This window comes from Eptatretus burgeri, chromosome 8, assembly GCF_056783735.1.
Source record: "Eptatretus burgeri isolate ZD-2024b chromosome 8, Ebu_testis_v1, whole genome shotgun sequence".
NCBI lineage: Eukaryota > Metazoa > Chordata > Myxini > Myxiniformes > Myxinidae > Eptatretus > Eptatretus burgeri.
Genome location: NC_140968.1, coordinates 92,589,811 through 92,611,933, shown reverse-complemented (window position 1 = coordinate 92,611,933; position 22,123 = coordinate 92,589,811). Strand labels below are relative to the sequence as shown.

The 22,123-nt window shown below is 45.6% G+C and overlaps 2 protein-coding genes across 4 annotated transcripts in view; both read left to right on the top strand.

Annotated features, from left to right (window-relative positions):
* SLC25A17 (solute carrier family 25 member 17) overlaps window positions 1–14,755 on the top strand; it is a 41,697-nt gene extending 26,942 nt beyond the window's left edge. The window contains exons 6-9 of one of the 2 annotated variants that reach the window (XM_085893008.1): window positions 2,820–2,965; window positions 4,332–4,427; window positions 4,616–4,698; window positions 14,176–14,755. In XM_085893008.1, the coding sequence (XP_085749134.1) occupies window positions 2,820–2,965; window positions 4,332–4,427; window positions 4,616–4,698; window positions 14,176–14,326 (476 nt within the window). In that variant the 3' untranslated portion in view covers window positions 14,327–14,755. Of the gene's footprint in view, window positions 1–2,819; window positions 2,966–4,331; window positions 4,428–4,615; window positions 4,720–14,175 lie in introns of both variants that reach the window. The other variant, XM_085893009.1, reaches the window with a different exon arrangement.
* Window positions 14,756–16,659: 1,904 nt separating this feature from the next.
* Window positions 16,660–22,123, top strand: part of PRPSAP2 (phosphoribosyl pyrophosphate synthetase associated protein 2) — a 32,912-nt gene continuing 27,448 nt past the window's right edge. The window contains exons 1-8 of one of the 2 annotated variants that reach the window (XM_085893006.1): window positions 16,660–16,851; window positions 17,261–17,313; window positions 18,425–18,491; window positions 19,391–19,563; window positions 20,460–20,575; window positions 20,676–20,731; window positions 20,859–21,013; window positions 22,011–22,081. In XM_085893006.1, the coding sequence (XP_085749132.1) occupies window positions 16,769–16,851; window positions 17,261–17,313; window positions 18,425–18,491; window positions 19,391–19,563; window positions 20,460–20,575; window positions 20,676–20,731; window positions 20,859–21,013; window positions 22,011–22,081 (774 nt within the window). In that variant the 5' untranslated portion in view covers window positions 16,660–16,768. The other variant, XM_085893007.1, reaches the window with a different exon arrangement.

Here is a 22,123-nt window from a genome sequence, read left to right as displayed (position 1 = left end):
CATTCTAAATCCATTTCTAATACCCCTGGCTCCTGCTCGCCTTGAGACTCCATCTTATTTCTCGTAAGGGGTTAATTTGAATCGCTCGTAATTTGGAGGGAATCGGGGGTCGCTCCTCTCACCCCTGGACCGATTCCCCGTGAATTTAGCTGGAGGCGGGAGGGATTCGAATCCCACTCCCAGACAACAGTGTTGCCAGGAGGGGGATGGGTTTGTGTCCCACGACCTGACACCAGTGTTGCGAATTCGCGCCCGCCGGCGTGCGAACAGCCACGTGACTCGAATCGCGGCACGTCGCCCACCGGACGGACAATTCTGTCGTGACCCTCTCGGACTAACGCCGGGAGTGAGTCACGGGTGGGCCTTTCGGCCTCACCACGATCGTGCCAATCGGCCACCCGCGTGGGATAGGGTTGTTCGCCAAACTCGACCTACCTAAGTACCCACGCGGATGGTAAACCGGGCGATCGCAGTTCGCCGCAGGTCGACTCTGGACATGGGCCGCTTAAGCGGTCTGTTCCGTCCTATCGGGATAACCGAGCGGTGTTATCGTCGGCCTCGACGGTTCCGATTACTTATCGGCGTATTAAGCCCACTACGAACCCTTTACGTGGAGCAAGATGGAGATTCAATTAAAGAAAAGACGAAGCGAAACGGGAAAACAGTTCAACATAATGCACATTTATTCCACGGCACACGGAGAGCACACATATACAGCTAAACAGAATGCACATATATCAAATGCAACAAAAGAAACAATGACGCAGAGATACTACGGACTATGCGTACACACGGCAGCGCTTATACGGTTTTACTTTACAGACGGCGCCGACACATTTACTCAAAAGCAAAGTAAAGAAGCCACCCTCATAGGCAAGGGTGCAGACGGTCCTGTAGGCCAATGTGTGCACGGGGCCCGAAGGAGCGGTCAGGTCCGCGAGACCGGGGGGGTCCTACCTGCGTCCTCGTGACGAGCCGCAAATGTGGCTGCGCAGCGGTTCCCCGACTTAGTGCTCCTTCGCGTGTTTCGTTGGCACCGCTTGGAATGGGGTGGGAACGGGGCCCCCTTTTTGCACTATCTCAGTGCGGGGGAAAGGGGGGGAATTGTTGATGCCCTGGGGGAAGGAGAATGGCTGGCTGGCTTGGGTCCCGCGACGAGCGATCCCACCGCGACCTCGTCACCGACCGTCGTCTTCCCTGCCTCGGACCCGAGCTCCTTGGACTCTTCCCCCAATTCTCCTCAGCCAACTGCAGAAAACCACCTTGTCGCCTTCGCCTCCCGACTCCACTCCGCTCTCCAACCCGACTTGACTGCCTCGCAACAACTCCAACCAAAAACTAACTCTCTGCGCAACAACCCTTCAACCAAAAACTAACTCTCTGCGCAACAACTCCTCTCATTCGCCTCGCGCTCGCCGTTTTATAGGCCGGCAGGAGAAAACAATATGCAAATTTCCGGATCAGGATCTCCTCGAGGGCGGAGCCACGCTCGCCGATTGGATGGAGGAAAAAGGGCGTGAATCTCCCCTGATCCTAGAATTTCCATATCTCGATTCCAGACAGACGCGCCTGGAGGCGGGGCCAAGCCGCCCTGCGCTTCCTAATTGGACGGATCAGAAGTGGGCGTGTAGCATTCCTGATCCGAAGTCTCCTCGGAAAGGCCGCTATTTGCACTCGTGGCTCGGCGTGTATCTTGTACGAGCCCAGGACAGCCTGATGCTCGGTGCTCACAGGTGGTGCGGGAATGGCCGTAGAAGGAGGGAGGTGAAGGTGGTGTTGGGTTTCCGGCAGTGGCCGATGGCCATGGTGCCGTTTGGAATGGCGGTGATGTGATGTTTGCGGGAGCGAGTTGTGAAGGTAAAGGTCGTGGCTGTTGGCGTTGTTGTTATTGTTGTTGTTGTTGTCTGACGGTTGGAGCGTGGTTGGTTCAAAATAAAGATAGAACAGAAAAACGGCTACTCAAAGCGTCGCAGCCCGAATGAATCACATAAATTCCCTCTAAACAACGGGTTTGGGGCTAACTACACATGTACTTACAGAGATATCTCACCTGATGGATCTGAATGGTGGTTTGCGAATTTACACAGCCGTAACAATATATATATATATATATATATATATATATATATATATATATATATATATATATATATATATATATATATATATATATATATATATATATATATACACACACACACACACACACACACACACACACACACACACACACACACACACACACACACACCGGGTAAAGTGCTCGTCTTTTAGTCTTTTCACAATCAGTGTGTACCCTGTAATGTGGATGGTGAGACATGCTAGCCCATCTCCCCACTCAGTGGTAGATTGGGTCGTGTGTGTGTCTGTCTCAAGGCCATAATACCATTTGAGATTTTGTTTTCAACAAACCTTTATTATGAGAATGTGGACAAAGTAATTAAAAAATGTGTCGAAATGTGAATGGGAAAACTCATGTGACGAAGTCGCTCTTATTAGTCCTGCCGTGGTGTGTCAAGCGTGAGACGCCCTGTGTTTTCAATCGTTTCCGTGTTTCTTTATTTACCATTGAGCTTCAGTGTGTCTGTCATCCATAACATTTTTACAATCTGAGCATTTGTCATCAAATCTTCTACAGACCTTTATTATGAGAATATGAAGAATACAAATTAATAAAATGTACAATTTTTTTTTTTTAAACGGTTGTTTTTGTCAAGTTTAGTTTGAGTCCAAAGCGGCCGCAGCCGTGCTTTGCATTTTGAGATGTTTTCTGGTTTGTTTGTTTGTACATATTTGCTCGGGTATTTTTTGTGGTTGAGATGCTTTCAGGCGAATTGTAGGAGACGAAGGCTGGGGCGCTCTGTGGAACGGTACACTGCCCTCTCTGCTTCTGGTATTCAATCCAGCAATTCAGTTCATGGTGTACGAGGGGCTCAAACGACAGCTTGGTAAAGCAAAGAATGAGGTAACAGACTTTTAATATCACTAATTGTCATTATTGATTGAAATTCATTTTGGGGAACAGTTAAAATGTATATTTTCCATTTTGAGGTGGTGAACTTGTTCAGTTTTAATATTCAAAGTGGCTGTTATTTGTGTTGCCCATTTCTGTCGACGTCTCGAAGCCTGGCGGGCTCAGGTGGAAGCTTGTACTTGGATTCAAGTTTGATCAAGGACATTGCTGAACAATAATAAAAGTAAACAAAGCATGTGGGATTTTGACTTTGTATCCTAGCATTTCAGCTTGGTGCTCAGATGGGAATTCCAGACAGGATAATCCAGTTGACCTTTGTTCAGCTGGTTTGTTTTACCTTGGTAGTTTTAGGCATTTGAATAGGAATAAATTCATAAGTGGGGAATATAACTGATTAATCATAAGTGGATATAAATGTCGAAAATTGAGTTTGAAAAGGGGGGTCCGGTATTGTCATGTTATGCTACCAGTGAAATGAATAAATAGGAGTTCTCTTCCAAGGCATTTCAATGCAGGATGAAGCCATTAGTCCCATAAAAGCCTGTGCTAATGTTGCCAACTCATGATTGATTATCTGTCCTCTACCATCTTAACACTGAGCATCAAGCAAGGAAGCAGCACACACCATTTTAAAGCCTTTAGGATGACTCGAACAAGGTTCGAACTACTGACCTCCCAGACTCAAAGTGGATGCTCTAACATCTAACTATTACACCACTGAGTCTGGTGACTACCAAAGTTCTTAGTTGTTGTTCTTTACCTGTTGCCTTTGTTATTTTGTTTTTGAAAAAGGGCAGGGAGTCCAGACCCTCTCACATCAACTATGCTCAGATATGCATGTGTTAACACGGAAATGTAGACCATTAAATTATCTTGAGTGAAACAGTGTTAAAGCGTTGCTGCAGTTCGTGACCCCGTGTATGCGAAACAAAAAGTGGGGTTAATCAATTGGTTCACTTTGTCTGTCTGTTTGTCCACAAATGTCAGTTTATTATTGAGGAACAACTTGATTTAAATCGAATGTTATATTTTTCAATACGAATCGGAACATGTATTGGGAAACCAACCTGCAGTTTAGCAGTGCTTTGGCTCGTTATGAAGCTCTACCTGTTTTTAAGGACATCATAAAGGACACAGACAACAGGCATGGAGAATGATTGTAACGTGTCGAAATAAGGTGGTGTAAAAAAAAAAGCTGCATCAACAGTGGGATACTTTTGAAAAAAGTGTTTTTTTTTAACAACCTTTTAAAATCTTAATTTTATTTCAATTGACATATATACATAAACACTGTAGAACACAAAACCATTTAGTTTAGCAGTGTAATAATGAATTAATTTTTTTTCTGTCGTTTCAGTTCACTGCGGTGGATATTTTGATAATCGGAGCATTGGCTAAAGCTGTGGCCACAACCAGTACTTACCCACTTCAAACGGTGCAGTCTACACTTCGTGTACGTGCTTCATTTTTAAACGACAAAAATTTTTGCTGTATTTTGCTGCATATGCTAACCATCCTGAATATGGGTTGAGGGGCTAGGGAAAGTGACAAGAACACTTTTATTTTGATTACAAGGTGAGATATTATGAACCCTCGTAACCCGATGTTTTTTTGTTTGTTTTTTTCCATTTCGTTTCTTAGTATGGGCAGCATGGACCGGTCAAGAAGAGAGGAGTGATGAGAAGCTTAAAACAAATGGTTTCTCTACTTGCTCAGAGAGTACAGTAAGGAACTTTGTGGCTCTTGTAAGACAATGGAATTGTGGGGATTTTGTAAAATAATTGCACCTTTCATATGGAATTACTTCATTTATCTGGTGGAAACTGTATCCATGCACAGTGGAGATTTATTTATTTATTTACATACATGATCTAAGGCTCGTAATGGAGCTGCCACATGCATAGACATACAGACAAGCAGATGTGATACTGTTGCGAATCTGGAAGCCATGAGCAAACAACATTCAGGTTCCTATAGCGCAGTTATTTCGGTAAGTACGTGTTTCCAGTTAGGGTCCCGTCCCTTGTTTGATGGGTGATTAAATGTAAATGTGCTGTGCGTTGTTTTAATGGTTAGGATTTTTACACCCCTTATATGCTTATAACAACAACAACAACAACAACAACACGCCTTCACCTCGCTTCCTCACACCGACGCCATTGTCTTCCTGCGTTCGACCACGTACGTGGGCGGGGTTTCCTCGGCCACCAGAGCTCCGACTCCGCCCCGGAGAGATGGAATGTTCCCCTCGACCAATGGGAGGCGTGAGACACCACAGACATCGACTTTCTCACGAACCCTCAACCAATGGGAGGCGTGAGACACCACCGACATCGACTTTCTCACGAACCCTCGACCAATGAGAGGCGTGAGACACCACAGACATCGACTTTCTCACGAACCCCGGACCAATGGGAGGTGAGACGTCTCCGACGGTGATCCTCCCCAGACACCCCATCCCGCAGGAGAAATGCCATATAAGAAACGCCAAGGCCTTGGAAAAGTGAGTCAGAGAGGCGTGAACGGCAGGGTGAACGGCAGAGTCAGCATCAGGGTTGAGCGTCTGGTCTGGTCGGCTTGGAGTGCTCGGGTCATCTCTCGTCTCGTCCACCTGGCGTCCGACGCTTTTCGCTTGGAGTGGCATCGTGTTGCGGGTTTGAGTCCTGTTGAGCTGGATCGTCGAAGACCACACGAGGTGGACAGGTCCAAGCACAGGCTCTGGTTGCTAGCTCACCTGTCCTCGAGCTGGAGGCCTTCAATAAAGACCATTGGGGTCCACTTCTGTGTGTGGGCCTGTCTTTAATTAGCAACTGTTAAGTGCCTTGTACATTGCCTGCATTTATCAATAGTCATGATAACTCTGCCCTTATGTGTCCCCCTCATCCCCACCTATCGTAAATAAATATCCTATTGTTGAATGTTTCAGCTCGTCTGTGTCCATTCCTTCATTCGCTGAGTGTGCTGCATGTTGGAGAAATAGTGAAAGCGGTTACGGCTGTAAAGGGGACGTTTGGACCGACGGGACTTTGGTGACCTTCCGCTCGGGTCACACACAGTTCGAGTACGCTAAGCGGCTCGTTCCGTACGGGTGCCATCGATGGTGTGAAGACTCGGTAGATCACCACGTGGTCTCTCGGTATTTTGAAAATTGGCGAATAACCCTGTACCACGTGGTAGAAATATTGACCCTTCACGGTCCAAAAAGGGACCCGTACTTTTTCCGAAGTTTTCCGAACAAGTACGATCTGAATTCTGGGCGATCGGTCGAGCCGACTCTACTGCTCCACCTAGTGCTTGTGCTCACGGCCATACCCCCGCAACAATTGGTAGTCAGGAGTGGGGTGTGAACCCATCCACCTCCATAAATTTGCAGGTTCGAATCCACAACAATTGGTGTTCAGGAGCGGAATTCGAACCCCTCCGTCTCTACGAAATTCACGGATTCGGATCAGGGGTGTAGGGAGCGAACCCCCCCCCCCATGTCCCCAAATTACGAGCAGTTTAAATTTTGGTTCCAACACGCAACATATCTAGCCAAGACGAGCTGAGGCAGGTGGGTAGTAGTGATAGTGTCAATGAATCGATGGCCCAGGACGAAACCACCGTGCAGGACACCGCCATGCCGGTTGATTATCCTCCACAACCAAACTCAGTCCGTAATGGGCGCAGTGGGAGCGGCGGCGCAAAAGCACCCCCTCTGTCAAATTTCCCCGGTCCCCAGTGAAACCGCGACCGATCATGGTGGATCGGCTTCATCGGGGCCACTTGACATGAGCCAGCGATTGGAAATTTTGATGCACAAGATGAATGTAAACATGCGGGATCTGCGAAGCGATATGCAAACCCAGCGGGGTGAGATGCAGTGCATGGGGTTGAACCTCCAGTCAGGACAAGTAGTGGGGCAGATAACAGCAATTTTTGAGAGTAATCGTGCAAATGATGATACACGCATCAAATTTGGCACATTTGTTCTCCAGGGGATTCTAATCAAATCTGCCTGATTGGCCATTTGAAAATCCAAATTTTGAAAAAAAAAAAAACAAGCAGACTGGTACTTATGAAATCATCAACTTGACCTCTGATCTTGTCTAATAAAAGCTGTCTCTAGAAAAGGTAGCGACGCAAACCAGAAGTTTCTATGATGATTCTGTACCAAACCATCAAAAATCGAATGTTTGACCTCACTGTGACCTTGACCTTTGACCGATTTTGACCAAAATCTAATCAGCACAAGCCATCACCCTCCTGATTCACATGGTGTAATTTGACATTGGTAGCTTCTTCCGTTCTCGAGTTATCGTGCCTACAAACAAACAAACGCACAACAAACACACACAAACAAACAAACACAAACAGATGACGGAAGTCATCAATAAAGATTTCGTAAGTAAAAAAACTTCAAAAAGTCAAGATCACGAATCAATGTTGGATGCTGGCTGAGATTGGTGAATGTTTCAGAACCATCATCAAAGACGTTCCAAGTCTGCCATGCAGTTTTCTTCCCTTTATTGCAGAAGGCAGACACAACGTCACATCCAGTGAACACATGGAAGTATGGGATCCCTCTAGCTTTCTCATGCTCTATTGCAGAAACTACCTCATGGACTGGAATCCATCGTGCTTTGGCTCCTTGGCCAAAGGCAATCCACATGTTCTCAAGACCTAGTTCCTGTAAGGATGGCAGTAGAGATATTGCTATGACTAGTACGTCCGTGTCATTAACCTTAATGATAATGGACTTACTACCATCCATCGTTGCATCCCTGGCATGTACAAATATTCGAGTGTCAGCTTCTTCATGACAACATGGAGACAGCATGCAGTGACTTCCTTGTGTTGCTAATGGCATCTTCTTTTGTGACAATGACTGTGCTTGTCATCTGTGCTTCAAACATCTTTTCCGCAAGCAAGTGAAACGGCTCAGTCTTGTTGCTGTCATCTTGAAGCAAGCTTCTCCAGTTACTTGGGGTCTGACTGGTTCCTGTCACTCTTCTTCTGATTCCTTGCCCCCTTTTCGACCTTGCCTCGGACTTCAGACTTGACTTCTTGTACACATCAAACACTACGTCCACCCTCTCGTACCTGGCACCATAGAATTCCACCTTTGGGATGATGTCGTCTTTCGCATAGTCATGAAATATCGTTGAAGTGTGTGGAGGTAGGGCATTGATAAGTGCTGAGCCATCAATGATGACTGCATCTCCCCTTGGTTCTCTGTCTGGGATGTTCACTTGCGCTTCAAGAATTTCAACCAGCTGTGACTTCAAATGTTTTTGAAGTTTTTTTTTTTTTTTTCAAATGGCCAATCGGGCAGATTTGATCAGAAAGCCCTGCGGAACAGAAATGCCAAATTTAATGCTTGTATCATAATTTGCACGATTTTTCTACTATCTACTACACTAAAGAGGCAATGAGGACAGGCATAAGAGGCATCATGGTGACACCTCGTGGTGGAGACACCGAACCAACGAGGGGGAGTGTGGAATGTGTCCAGCCCGCAATGGATACGGGTAACGTCGGGACAAGAGATGCCGTCACAGTAATTGGGGAGACCGAAACGTGTATGGTGAGGCACGAGGGGACGACGGGAGAAATGAAAGGGGGGTAGAGGTGACGACAACGGAGACGCAGGAATTAAATAAATTAATAGATGAAGGAAATGAAAACAGAGACATGGGAGATAGAGGAGATAGAGGGTGAAGTGGACGAAACTACAGACAAGCACACACAGGTAGAGCTAAGGAGGGACAATGGGGTCAAGCTTAGGGAATGTTTTGTGACCCAGTGCGAGCAGCAGGATAGCCTTCTTCAGGAACGGAGGGAGGAAATATGCTCTCTCGAGGCAGATCGGCACGAGGTGAGTCCGATTGTGCCGAACGAGGTAGAGGGGATGAGTGCTGTGAACGGGTCCACGTAGAGTTTGGGGGGGCGGGGGGGTAGAGATCCCGGGACCCCTTGTGTTAACACGAATCCCCAGCGTGATTGTCCTGGTGTGTGTGGTAACGGGTGTGAGTTTGTCGAAATGTGTGTTGAAACGTGCACATAGTGTGAGTGTCATGGCGTGCGTGAGTGCACGCATGGAAATGGACAGACGGGTCCAGACGGGAGACGGGAATGGTGAGCCTAAGAAGCCGCTTAGAGTTGTTTCGGGAACCGCGCCGGTTTCACGGGACGCCGCGTACGAGGCCCGTTCGGCATTTAGCGAACGGCCCTCGCGCGTGAGTCTTCGTGCAGGGAATCCGGCGCGGGAATGTCCCGCGTTTTTGAAAAGACCGTCGCGCGGACGATTAAAATGGCGGTGCGTGATTGAATTCGGAACACGGGGGTTCCCACGTGGACACGTGTCCGGGGCATCACGTGCTGCATACCGCGTGTTCTGTTCGCGGAACGCGTGGAGCGGGTTTCCGGGACGTTAAGCGCGAGCTGGCTGGTGCGGGAAACAGCGCAGGTTCGGTGTGCGAGTGACGTCACCGGGAATCTCGCGGCATGAATGCCGGGCAAAAAGCGCACGTCGTCCCGCGTGGGGAATTGGTGGGATGCGAGCGCTTGGTGGGATGTGCAGGGTGATGTCAAGGCTGTACAGATTGGCCTTCGGAGGGACGTTGGCATCGCCCATAGGGACGAACGGGCATGCCGAAAACGGCCACTATGGCGCTGCAGGAAAAAAAAAAAGACCCTCGCTCCAAGTATACGTCCCTGCAGGATGTGGTGGACATGCTGTTAATTTGGCAAAGGAAGCACTAGTTAGTGGGATGGGTTAGTTTAGCTAGACTGGCTTCATGGGGATATGAGTTGTTCCTCATGGAGCCCGTGGAATGGGTTAGTTGGAGGGATTGTAGAATAGATTTAGAAAATGGATTTTTGGAGACATTGACAGACATGAAATGTGCAGTGGGGATGTAGCTTAGCTCCGTAGAGTTAAATAGAATGTGCATTAGTATAAGGGACGACGAGGATCACGAGTCAGTTAGGAGAATTTAGTTAGAGAATGGCAGGGTTGGAGTGTATGAGCGAGTTGAAAAAAAAAAAAAAACGGGTGAGAGAACCAATGAGTGAGTGTGGGTCAGCGGGCCCAAGTGTGAATGGAGTGAATGTGGAATGCATGGTGCGAATGACTGAGTGGGGGGAGGAGTGATTCCCACCCAAGTGACCCCGGGGTCAGTTTAATGTTAGTTAGTGGGTTCGTCAAATTTACCAATTGGAGGTCGTTTTGTTGTTTGTGTTGAGAGAAGGCATGAAACCCATTTGGAGGGGTGCAGGAGTTGATGGACTGGCTGGGAGCGTGGCTGTCGAAAGGTGAGTATTGTTTAGAGGGCACCCCGGGCACCAGACTAGTCGGCCAGAGTAGGCCAAGGGTCCAAGGGACCAGGATAGTGTAGTGGGCATGGGCGACCCACGGAACGGGACCTGTAGCGCCAAAATGCCACATGGGCATGGAAGGGGGGGCAATTCCAGAGAGGGCAACCCCCACGTTTATAGGAAGCTGTCGGAGACAGCCTCAGGGCCTGGGGGTGCCATGGTTAGAGTTCGGCAGAGGGGAAGTTCCTGCCAGTTGAGCCACACTGCCCAGCCACAAAATTGTGCATGGGCCCAAATTTACAATCGACACCAACACAGGCGACGGGAATCATGGTTTTTAGAACCGATAGTTTAAATGGCAGGCATTTTGGAAAGCTCCGGGGTAGTTTAAAGTTGATAAAAAGTAGGATAGTTAGGAGATGTACCCCTTCGTGCACCATCCATCCCTTCGCTCTCAGTAGGCCGCTGGACCCACATTGGTAGATTGCTGAACTCTGTAGGAGGCCATTCTAAGGCTTTGTTGGGCCTCGAGACAGGACGCTAGTCTCTCCTATTCCCCTCCAAAATGGGAACGTAGGGGTTGGGAGTAGACTAGGTTGACAGGATAGGTTAGCCGGACAAGGACAATAAGGTGCGTTCGGGAGACATAATTATAAAAGAAAAAAATAATAATGAATAAAATAAAAAGAGGCTAAATTTGGTTTTGTGTTGCAAATTAAGGCAGTGGGTAGGGACAGAGACAGGTAAAGGTGCTTGGTTGGGGGGAGACAGTAGGTTAGGTCCGAGCCCGCCTTTGGAGCGGCCGGCGCCACCGCACTCCCTCCAGACCCACACGGAACGAGATCAGAGACCGGCCAGCTTCACCTGCCGGCCTGTTGTGCTGTACTTGCTGTTCCGCATTTACCTTGCCATGCCTTATTCGCCTGCCTCTGCCATAACCCCATGCCTGCTAGCCCTTATTTGCATTGCCCCTGTGTCATCAACCTCAACCATGTGCGCCAGGATCATCCAGTGTTTGCAAGGACTGCCCTGCAGGCAGCCACATTACGGGGACTGCATTGTGCAGCCCGTGCGTTCATTTGTTTTTCTTCCATCCATTTATTTCCATGAGCCAGAGACTGCAGTGAGCAGCCTGGCCACCTCTTATTGCACAAGGGAGCCAGAGACAGCGTTGGGAAGCCTGGCTACCCTCTTAAAATGGCCTGTGGGATGGCATATGGCATGCTGGGTTAGGGTGAGTTGCCTCCAGCAGCTGAAGACTGAAAAAAAAGAAGAGAAGATTGAGTGACAAAAGAGGGACCTTTTGAGCAGGCCCTGAGGATGACTGACCTTCAGCTGCAATGCACTCACCCACACAAAACTGTTGACTTTGCTGTGCCTTTTTCCCACAGATCACAGGTCCTGGGCCATGGTTAGTGTAAATAGATAAGGTAAAAATTGTAAATAAGTTTAACCCACCTGCATGTTTTTTCATAGTGCCTGCAATTTTAGTTAAGTTGTCTGTGTGAGTCTGTTAGTTACTTTGTGCAGAGCGTTGGTGCTGCCTAGGCAGTCTCCTTGGCTATTGGGCACAATCCTGGACGGGTCGCCACTCCGACACAGGATACCAGCATGCTGGCACTCATTTTTCCGACCTCGGAAGGATGACAGGCAGAGTCAACCCCCTGGTATTAATTCAACAACCGAGTGGGATTTGAACTCAGGATCCTCGGATCCTCGGCCCACCACCCTAACCAATAAGCTGGCACCAGGCATATAATAGAGCCAAATATTAAATAAATCAATAAAGAACACAAATGAAATACACAAATGGACAAGGTAAAGGGGAGGTAAGCCCAGAGTGATACGGCGCTCCTCTCTCCCCAATCGGGCTTGCGGGTGAGTCGTGCGGCAAATCTGGAATCGAGAAATCTCCACTCTCGGTGTCAAAAAAAAACCATGTGGCGAATCCAGAGTGGAGAAGTCATCACCAAGGTGCTGCAAGATGGTTCGATCAGAGCACCAGGGAAATACGAATACAGTATTTGCACAAAGACGAATCGAGAGCTTCAAAGAAAAGAGTGCTTAAAATTTGAAACTTAAAAATGTTGTCCACTGTACTGTAGAGAAATCATTGTCTGGAACATTTGCCGATTGAATGAGCAATGAGCCATGATCCTTCCTGGGAAAGCCACATTTCCAAGCTGGCCTCCAAAGGCAGTCGTCGACTGGGCATCCTCCGTTGTGCAGTCCTTCCTCGGGACACCTGAGCTCTTGACTATATACAAAGCTTTCATCCGCAGCCTGATGGAGAACTGCTCTCCCCTCTTGGCTGGTGCTCCTGCCTCACACCGTTCTCGGCTTCACACTAAGGCATTTAGGATCATCGGTATCTCCCGCGATGAGGCTGAACCTTTGAGTCTCACTCTCTCATCGCAGGCAGGTCGGTGGTCTTTCTGTCTTCTACCATCTTCTGTCCGGCCTCGCCCCCCTGCTCTGTCTGTGCTTTGCCCCCCCCTCCGATATTTCCGCAGGGCGCTCAAGGTCCGCCGGCAACCCCCTTCTGGTAAAACTACAAAAATCGAGAATGACTGCTCACCTTCACTCTTTCATTCCTCTTTTTTTCCCACCTTTGGAATAAACTCTCACTCTGTTCAATCCCATTCTTCCCTCCAGGCATTCAAAGCAGCTGTTCACCACCATGTCATATCTTACCCCATCCAAAACCATGATCTTTTCTATCCCCGTAAATCCACCCCAAATCCACCTCCTTCAAATTCCCTGCTTTCCATCCTGACCGTCCCTGTAATGTCCATCTTGTTTACCCCATGTACCCTGCCCCATCCCTTTCTCTTCCACAGGTCTCCTAATGTCTCTGTTCCCCACTGTTTTGTGCTTCCATCTCCTGTCCCTCTTGTCTCCTGCTCCCCTTGTTGTATGTTCTGTGTGTTAGCTCTCATCCGAACGTCGACATTGTATACAAAAAAAAGTGTTCAGGACAGGCATAAAGCGAAGGATACATTATGGACTATCGAGAAAAACCAACAAAGTTAATTGCAGTTGGAAAGCAAGGTGGAAAAACATTAAGTGTTTGTATTATTATGTGTCAGGTGTTCAATTCTATTTAGGAGTGGTGAATTGTGACAAAATGTAATGTGCTATGTGCAATCTTGCTGAACATGATTCTGTTGCTTGTTTTAAACACTGTATCTCTGGTATCGTGCTATGTGCAAACTTACTGAACATGATTCTGTTGCTTGTTTTAAACACTGTATCTCTGGTATCGTTCTATGTGCAAACTTACTGAACATGATTCTGTTGCTTGTTTTAAACACTGTATCTCTGGTATCATGACATTGACATTGAAAAACTATTTGCATTCCTAATTTTGAAAAATGATAACAAACAATAATATGACAACAAACATGTTGACAAACTATTCACATTTCTAATTTGTCAAAAAGGTCATCCCACAAAGTAATTAATGTAATACGTACAAAACAGCTCATAAATATTCATGAGCCTGGAAGTTCCTACCGTTGGCACCTACGAGTGTCGGGGAGATATTATCACCTCTATTTTTCTGACTGGCAGTTTTGTGAACTACTGTAATTGATCTAGCTTCATCTTGTACTACAAATCCACTTATCTATGAATGAAGGAAAGAAAAATGGGGAAATTAGCCAATTCAACTTGTACTCCACACTGATTGATGGGCTGAAAAATATGGTACTATTCATATTTTTGTTTTATTTCATAAATGTTGTTTTTGTCAAGTGATTAAAATACAAAGCAGACACGGATGGGCCTTGCATTTTGAGATGCTTTCGAGTTAACGTTGTTGTTGTTGTTGTTGTTGTTGTTGTTGTTGTTGTTGTTGTTGTTGTTGTTGTTGTTGTTGTTGTTGTTGTTGTTCCCAACAGCCAGATGGGACCTGGAGCACTTTACCGAGGCCTGGAGGCGAAGTTACTCCAGACTGTTCTCACTGCAACCCTCATGTTTCTGTTGTACGAGAAAATAACAGCTTTTACTTTCCGCATCATGGACACTACCTGGAGGGCACATCACAAATAATGCGTCCTCGTGGAGGGTTGGGAAAAAGATGCCATGGAATGGATGTGTGAGAACCAAAACCCTTGAGGGATTCCGTTGTACTCTTCTGAAAGACTGGCATGTTTTATTGTCGAAAAATATTGCTTTTATCATGCTGAAGGGGGTTCGTTGTCAAGCTGAAGATTTAATTATACTAATTTCAGAGTATCATTCAATCGGAGTCTTCTCCCGCTGATGTATCACTGACCAATTAAATGTATTTATTGTGATTTTCTAAATATTGTGCATTATGAAATGTTGACAGTACAATATTTATGCAATGATCGTTTTGTTCTTTGTTGTTTAATAGAATGAATGGCAATTGGGATTTTATCTTTTTTTTTCTTTTGATAGAACCTCCAAACGAAAGGCGTGATTAAAGATATGGCTCTGCTTATACCTGTGATTAAATGGTGTACTGGCAGTCATTTCCATTGAGTGTTCAAAAGCTTATGGGTCACCTGACTGGTTCATACATCACCTGTTTGTCTTTATTGCTTTACTGAAGCCTGAGTTTTGTATGCAGCCTGTGGTTGCATCATTTTCTGGAAGCGTGGCTTCACTAGTAAGCTGGTAAAGATCCTGTCACACCTTGACGATTTAGCCAGCGTATGCCTGACGTATGCAAAATTTGGCTAAAACGCTGGCACACGTCGAATACGTTATGGGTAAGTTTGTACACGTTAAGAGCATGCTGGCATACGTCGTAGTACGCTGGCTTTTTTTCGTAGTACGCTGGCATATGTCGAAGTACGCCGAGGTGTTAGACAAATTTTCCATGCTTGAAATTTTTCGACGTATGCCAGCGTATTATATGACTCACACGTTCCGCATAACGCTGGCCATAAGTTGTAGGCACGTTACGCGATCGTTGACACACGTCGACACGTTACTTGTAAGTTGCTCATAAGTCGAAACACGTCGAGGTAATGTTTAGCGTACCCGAAACTTATTTATAACCTATGAGTAACGTGTTGTAGGCACGTTACGCGATCGTTGACACACGTCCACACACGTTATTTGTAAGTTACTCACGAGTCAAAACACGTCAAGGTAATGGTTAGCGTCAGTGTTCCAGACTCCCTGTTTTTTTTTTTCTTCTTCGGTATGACGGTGATGTTGACACTTCGATTTCTAGTGCGGTTATAATATAATATAATTAATAGGCTGCCGCTCAACGATTTAAATCATAACCGCACTAGAAATCAGTGTCAACATCACCGTCATACCGAAGAAAACAAACAAACAAAAAAACCAAGGAGTCTGGAACAATGACGCTTACCATTACCTCGACGTGTTTCGACTTATGAGTAACGTACAAGTAACGTGTGTCAATGATTGCGTAACGTGCCTACAACTTATGGCCAGCGTATGCGGAACGTGTGTCATACTCTGAGTACGTCGAGAAATTTTCAACATGCTGAAAATTTCTCGACGTACTCGGCGTATGACGACGTATGCCAGCGTACGATGACGTATGCCAGCATACTACAACCAGCTTGCTGAAAGGTGTGTGTGCATACCTCAAAGCTATCTTACGAGTCCCACACTCGTCTTGGATAATCATTGTATACCCTGTTCATGGGGGGGGGGGGGGGAGGGAGGTCAAAAGTTCTACCGTATTTGCATACGTAATACGTGAATGGTCACTCATTTTTCATGCTGATGAACCTCAACGGTTAAAACCATCTATTTATTCCGTACGCACAAAGCTGCGAGAGTTGGATCAGTGCGTACAACCTGCGTTGTGGGGTAGAGAGGGCTTTTTATTGATTGTGCACCGTAAAGTGTGTTTGTGTGTTAAAGTCTTCGTATGAATGACATACTCAATATTTCATTCAATCATTGGATGCGTACATTTTCCATTCGAGACGAAAGACGACCATTGAGCAGAAGGATTAGACAAAGCCGGCGATTAAGTCGTCTCATGGGCGAATTACAATCTGAGCATACACCGCCCCATACGACTGTTACTATTTACAATATTCATCGTTCCGCACCCAGAAAATTAAGATTACTATTCCAATAATAAAAGCAGAAGAATTCCGTTAAAAAAACATACTTGGATTGAAATGAAAGTCAATAAACAAAAGAAAAGAAAAAAAATGATGATCTTAATCAGAACGATCCAACTAGCGTTCCACTCTCACCTAAAATACATCACCTCAGAAAACTCGCATTGACAAAGAACACACACACACACACACAATAAAACAGGCGAATCAGTAACGAATCGCTCAAAGGCGAGGTAATAATAATTGTGATTACAGGTCAGATTATTAGAGTTGTTCGGTGAGGTGAGGAACGCATTTCGAGTTGGAGGAGCTACTGAGCGCGGGAAAACGGGCGCAGTGAGGCGGAGACGTGCTGACGTAATACTAGTGAAGAAGAAGAACAGTCAAGCGTCACACGTCTTGAAGAACCATGAACGTCAGCAAAGGAGATTTTGTGATTTTCTCCGCTAATTCGAACTCTGCCTGCATCGAGCTGGCTAAGCGGATAGCCGAGTGAGTTTTCTTCCGTCCGTGCTTCACATATACGTGCGTAGAGCCTGGCGCGACTTTGCAGAAAGATTTTTTTTCCCCCTTTTCTGGGTTGTTGTTGTTGTTTTAAAGTCTCGAGAGGTTCTCCAGGCCTTGTGTCTGCTTTTCATTGATCGTAAATATCACATTTGCCAAATACTGTCGATCTTATTAACCGCTTCGGTAATAAACGTGAGGTTTTTTTTAACGTAGATTGTAAGGAAGTACAGATAAGACGATTGGCTAACTTACACTGCATACTCCATGATGCAGCATGTCCACTGCTGACTTTTTTTTTTTTGAGGGTTTCGAGGGTCGAGCCATTGGTGGGGGAGTGAAGGTAAACACTTGTGTGAGCATAAGTAACTGCACTGTTTTCCTCCTTTTTTTTCAGGAGGCTCGGCAGTGAGCTCGGAAAGGTGCAGATGTTTCAAGAAGCCAACCGAGGTAGGCTCTGCAGTTTCCACCAATGGTTCTTACCAATGGTTGACAATGACCCTGCGAGGTCCAGGGAGTGTATGCTGCACTCCGGGCAGTTTGAAGCGGATTACCAGTCTCTCTCTATCGAGTGGCTGTGGCTGCTCGTTGCATCATTGGTTGGGATGCAGTGTCCGCTGATGCAGTGTCCCCCTTGTCAGTACACCGGTGCTCATTTTGCCGACCTCAGAAGGATGACAGGCTGAGTCAACCTCCTGGTGTATATCAATTCAGCGGCCAACGGGGCTTGAACTCAGGACCCTCGGATCTCAAGCCGCCACCCTAACCACTAAGCCAACACCAGGCTCGGGTTGCCTGTATGAGTCGTGTGTGAACGTATCAGTCCCGAAGGGTCGTCGTTATCTTGGGACGTCCACTTGGTGGCCTCTCTCTTGTTGATCTAGTATTCTAGTTGATTGATAACGGTCTTCTGAGGTCATAAGCTGCTGCTCTCCTCGTGTTAAAGAGCAATTGATGCATGGCTAAAGAAAGATCCTGTTTGAAGGCGTTCAATGATTTGATTCCTCTCATTTTCTGACACATGTAGTAGCATTGCAATGGGTTTATTAAATAATGTCATCGATGTGAGTAGGAGAGGAGATTAGGATCATACTCTGTGCGGAGCGTTGGTGCTGAGTAAGCAGTGTCCTTGGCTATTGGACACAATCCTGGACGGGTTTCCACTCCGACACAGGATACCAGCATGCTGGCACTCATTTTTCCGGCCTCGGAAGGACGGCAGGCAGAGTTAACCCCACCCGGTATTTATTAAACGAAGGAGCGGGATTTGAACTCAGGACCCTAGGATCCAAAGCCCGCCACCCTCACCATTAAGCCAACACCAGGCATTGACACCAGCCAACACCATGATGTCGGTGGGGCACCCTGTATATTTCGAATGGACAACCCCTACCAAGGTTTCTTTATGCCACCCCCATTTGAAGTTCTAACGAGAACACCCATAATAGTTTTGATGGTGCTAAGGATGTTGATCTGAGTTGTAAAACTTGATTGTTTTTATTTATTTATTGTTCTATCCATGCTTGGACCATGACGAATGAAAATGTTTTTCCTTCTGTAGAGACCAGGGTTCAAATCCAGCAGTCTGTACGTGGGAAGGATGTATTCATTATACAGACGTGTCCCAGGTAATCTAACGTTTTCAAGTCGACCCGAATGGTCATCTTGCCGATTTGCGTGATTTATCCGAGCAAATCCTTTGTGAGATTTCTCATTGAATGATGTGTCATGCGGAAAGTGCAGCAGATTCACGTTCAGATGAATACCGGTATATGGATTAATTGTGATTGCACAAGTATATACGTTAATAAAAATACATGAAAGTACCACGATGCATACACGAACCTCATTACAATGTCTAAAATAAAATTAAAATGTGCTTTTGTTCGGATTATGGTGATGTAGGTATGATGAATGGGAGATGATAATGTGTGTGTGTTTAACTTGATGCAGGTTCAATGTCGCATGGCATGGCACGAAGAAGTCTCAACATCACGATTATTTAATAACATCAATTACAATAAAGAATTTTAATAACTCAACCGCAGGATGCATTGAGAAACAGGCTGCACAACTCTAACTGCTTTCACCATTCTCTAACCATGCGTGTTGTTGTACTCGGAACTTGAAGATTGACATCTATAAGCGATCCTGATTATAATCTGATTATGCAATGCTTTGATGTTAAAGTTTAAAAAACACACACACACACACACACACACACACACACACACACACACACACACACACACACACACACACACACACACACACACACACACACACGTAGGTCAGGTTATAACCTCTGTGATGTGGTGGATTTATGTCCCTGTCCTGCATGCAAAGTAATAAAATAAATATATTTGAGGAATGATCAATTGCATTTGGCTTGAGTGTTCCTCCCGAACGATAGTCAATGGTTCTTGGATCAGCTTTAGGTATTCCAAATCAAAACGATATGACGTACGGAAAAGCAAAGGGGTTAATTTGTGCTGAAGCTCCTTTGCACCATTCTCCTCTCCTTCAGAGATGTAAACACAGCCGTGATGGAACTCTTGATCATGACCTACGCTTGCCGGACGTCGTCGGCCCAGAACATCATCGGTGTTGTGCCCTACTTCCCGTACAGTAAGCAGTGCAAGATGCGGAAGCGTGGCTCCATTGTATGCAAGCTGCTTGCTTCCATGCTTTGCAAGGCTGGTAAGTATCTGGATGTGCGTCATGGATGAATGTGTTTGACATTTCTGCCGCTATTATTGGTTTGGCGTCTTTTATGATCAAAGTTAATAAAAACATAAATCACTCGTGTAAAGCCCATCAAAAATGATGGGGCCAAGAGCAACCCCCCTCCCATCAGCACCATCACAGCACAGTTGTTAAAAACTGTAACTCGCCAGCTTGTAAATTTCCTTTTGTTTCAAAAAGGAGAGTGATTATATTAGAAATATATTTATTGTCAAAGTGATTACGGAATTTCAAATGACTGAGTATCACTACTCATCTCTATATCTCTTTTTTTTTTTTTTTTTTTTTTACTGCAAATAAAAATTACTGACATCTCACCTCCAGCGCTGCAGTTGTGAAATCAACCGGAATGGTCATGCAGTCAACCCAAATTCAGATGCGTGCAGTAAAAGTTTTGTATGTCATCAATTCACCTTTCCTGAGTGGAAACAAAATGGCGAATGTTGCCGACACTCCTATTGCATGTGCTCCCTTTTTCAGAGACTAACATGATGTCACTTCCGTGAATGTGTGGTCACTTCCTGTGTGACACAAATAAATACGCAGAGCTTTTATTTATTTGGATCACCTTGTGGTTAGGTCTTAATGCCCTCAGGGCATCCATTGGGATGGGCATTAAAATGTTACATATGAAAAAGGCCATGCTGCCCATAAGTCCCTCAAACTGAAAATGAAAACAAAAATTGTGAAGCACATGCAGCACTGTTCACTGAGGGTAATTTTCTGGTCGTCGTAGGTACTTCATTGTTTGGAGATTTTAGGCTTTTCCTTGATCAGTAGGATTATGCAAGATTAACGCTTTTATTAAACTTGTCGAATTGTATGGTTTTTACTCCACCCATGATCTTCAGGTCTTTCTCATCTCATTACAATGGACCTGCACCAAAAGGAGATCCAAGGATTCTTCAACATTCCGGTGGATAACCTGCGAGCCTCACCATTCCTCATCCAGTACATCCAGGAAGAGGTGTCATACTCTTTATTGGAGCTTTTCCCTTTGACTCGCTTCGAGGTATGACGATTGCTTATTGTACAATTTTTCTAATGTGCTGCTGATCCTGTTTTAGATCCCGGATTATCGAAATGCTGTCATTGTAGCCAAGTCTCCTGCCTCTGCTAAAAGGTAAATAGAAAAAGAAGTGGAAGGGAGCAGGGCGGTGAATGGAGTGGAGTGGAGTGGGGGCAGGGGAGTTGAAGATTGACGAATAGCATGGAGAATGACGCTGGCAAATGCGTTCTCTTCTCTTCAGGGCGCAGTCCTTTGCGGAACGTTTGCGGCTCGCCCTTGCCGTGATCCACGGAGAAGCTCAAGACGCGGAATCGGACATGGTTGACGGGCGACACTCTCCACCTCCCAGTATGCCAAAGTCTTCCGCCAGCATCCACCCCAGTCTTGAGATGCCTGGTGCGTTTGCGCATCCTGTCATTTGGATGATAAATAAATAAATAATTGAAAATGGTTGTTACAGATTTGATTTGCTTGGGTTTTGTGTTTTCATGAAATTTTTAAAATGAATAAATAAAAGTACCTTTAATTATCACAACTCACCCTTTTAACTCATCTTATTTATTACTATTTTTTGCAGAATGTTTTTTTTAATCGCTGAGAAAACACAAGGATTATAGAATTGTGACTGATATAATAGATGTGACGTTGCTTCTCGGTGCTGCTCAAAACTGTTTTTGTGGAACAATTGCTAAGTAAGTGACATGATGTAGTAATGAGGTAAATTAATAGCAAATACTACAAGTAATGAAAGAAGAGGTCATAAATTATGTTTTGTAACCAACCCCACATCATTCAATCAATTAACTTTTTTTGGTTTTAATTTGAAAGCAAAACTTCAAAGTCCTTCCTATCTCGGTTTCACATAGCCTGGAACTGGTTACCACCACCACCAAAGGTGGACGGAGGTTATGTTTTCACCACTGTCGGTCTGTTTGGCTGTCTATGAGTAGGATATCTTAAAAAGTTGTGGATGGATTTGGACGAAATTTTGTGGACAGGTTGTGTGTGTGTGGAAAGGACTAATTGATTCAATTTCAGTGAAGATCCAGATGTAGATCTCACCTATTGGTGGAATACAAAACCTAAACTGTTCAGTGTTCAGCCTGGTTGAAGTATGTGCTCTACTGAGTACGGTTCTAGTTCAAGCTGTAACCACCAACAATGCCATGGAGCTTGTCCTGATCATCCTGATTTGAGTCGTTGGTCATGCATCGAGTCCCCGCACAATTAAGAGCATGGACAGACGAGATGTGCAGGTAGTGTGGTTCACGTTTGATCCAGACGACGCACACCACTCGTTCAGACCTGTGCGTCGTGAACTATTCTTGTCTGTATGATTCGTTTTATATTTGTGTGACTTCACTTGCAAGCTGTTGCCATGGTCTTTTTGCAGTGATGATTGCGAAAGAGAAGCCGCCAATAACAGTTGTCGGAGATGTTGGTGGAAGGATAGCCATCATTGTGGTGAGGGTTTGTTTTTTATGCATTGTGGTTTTGCATCGACTG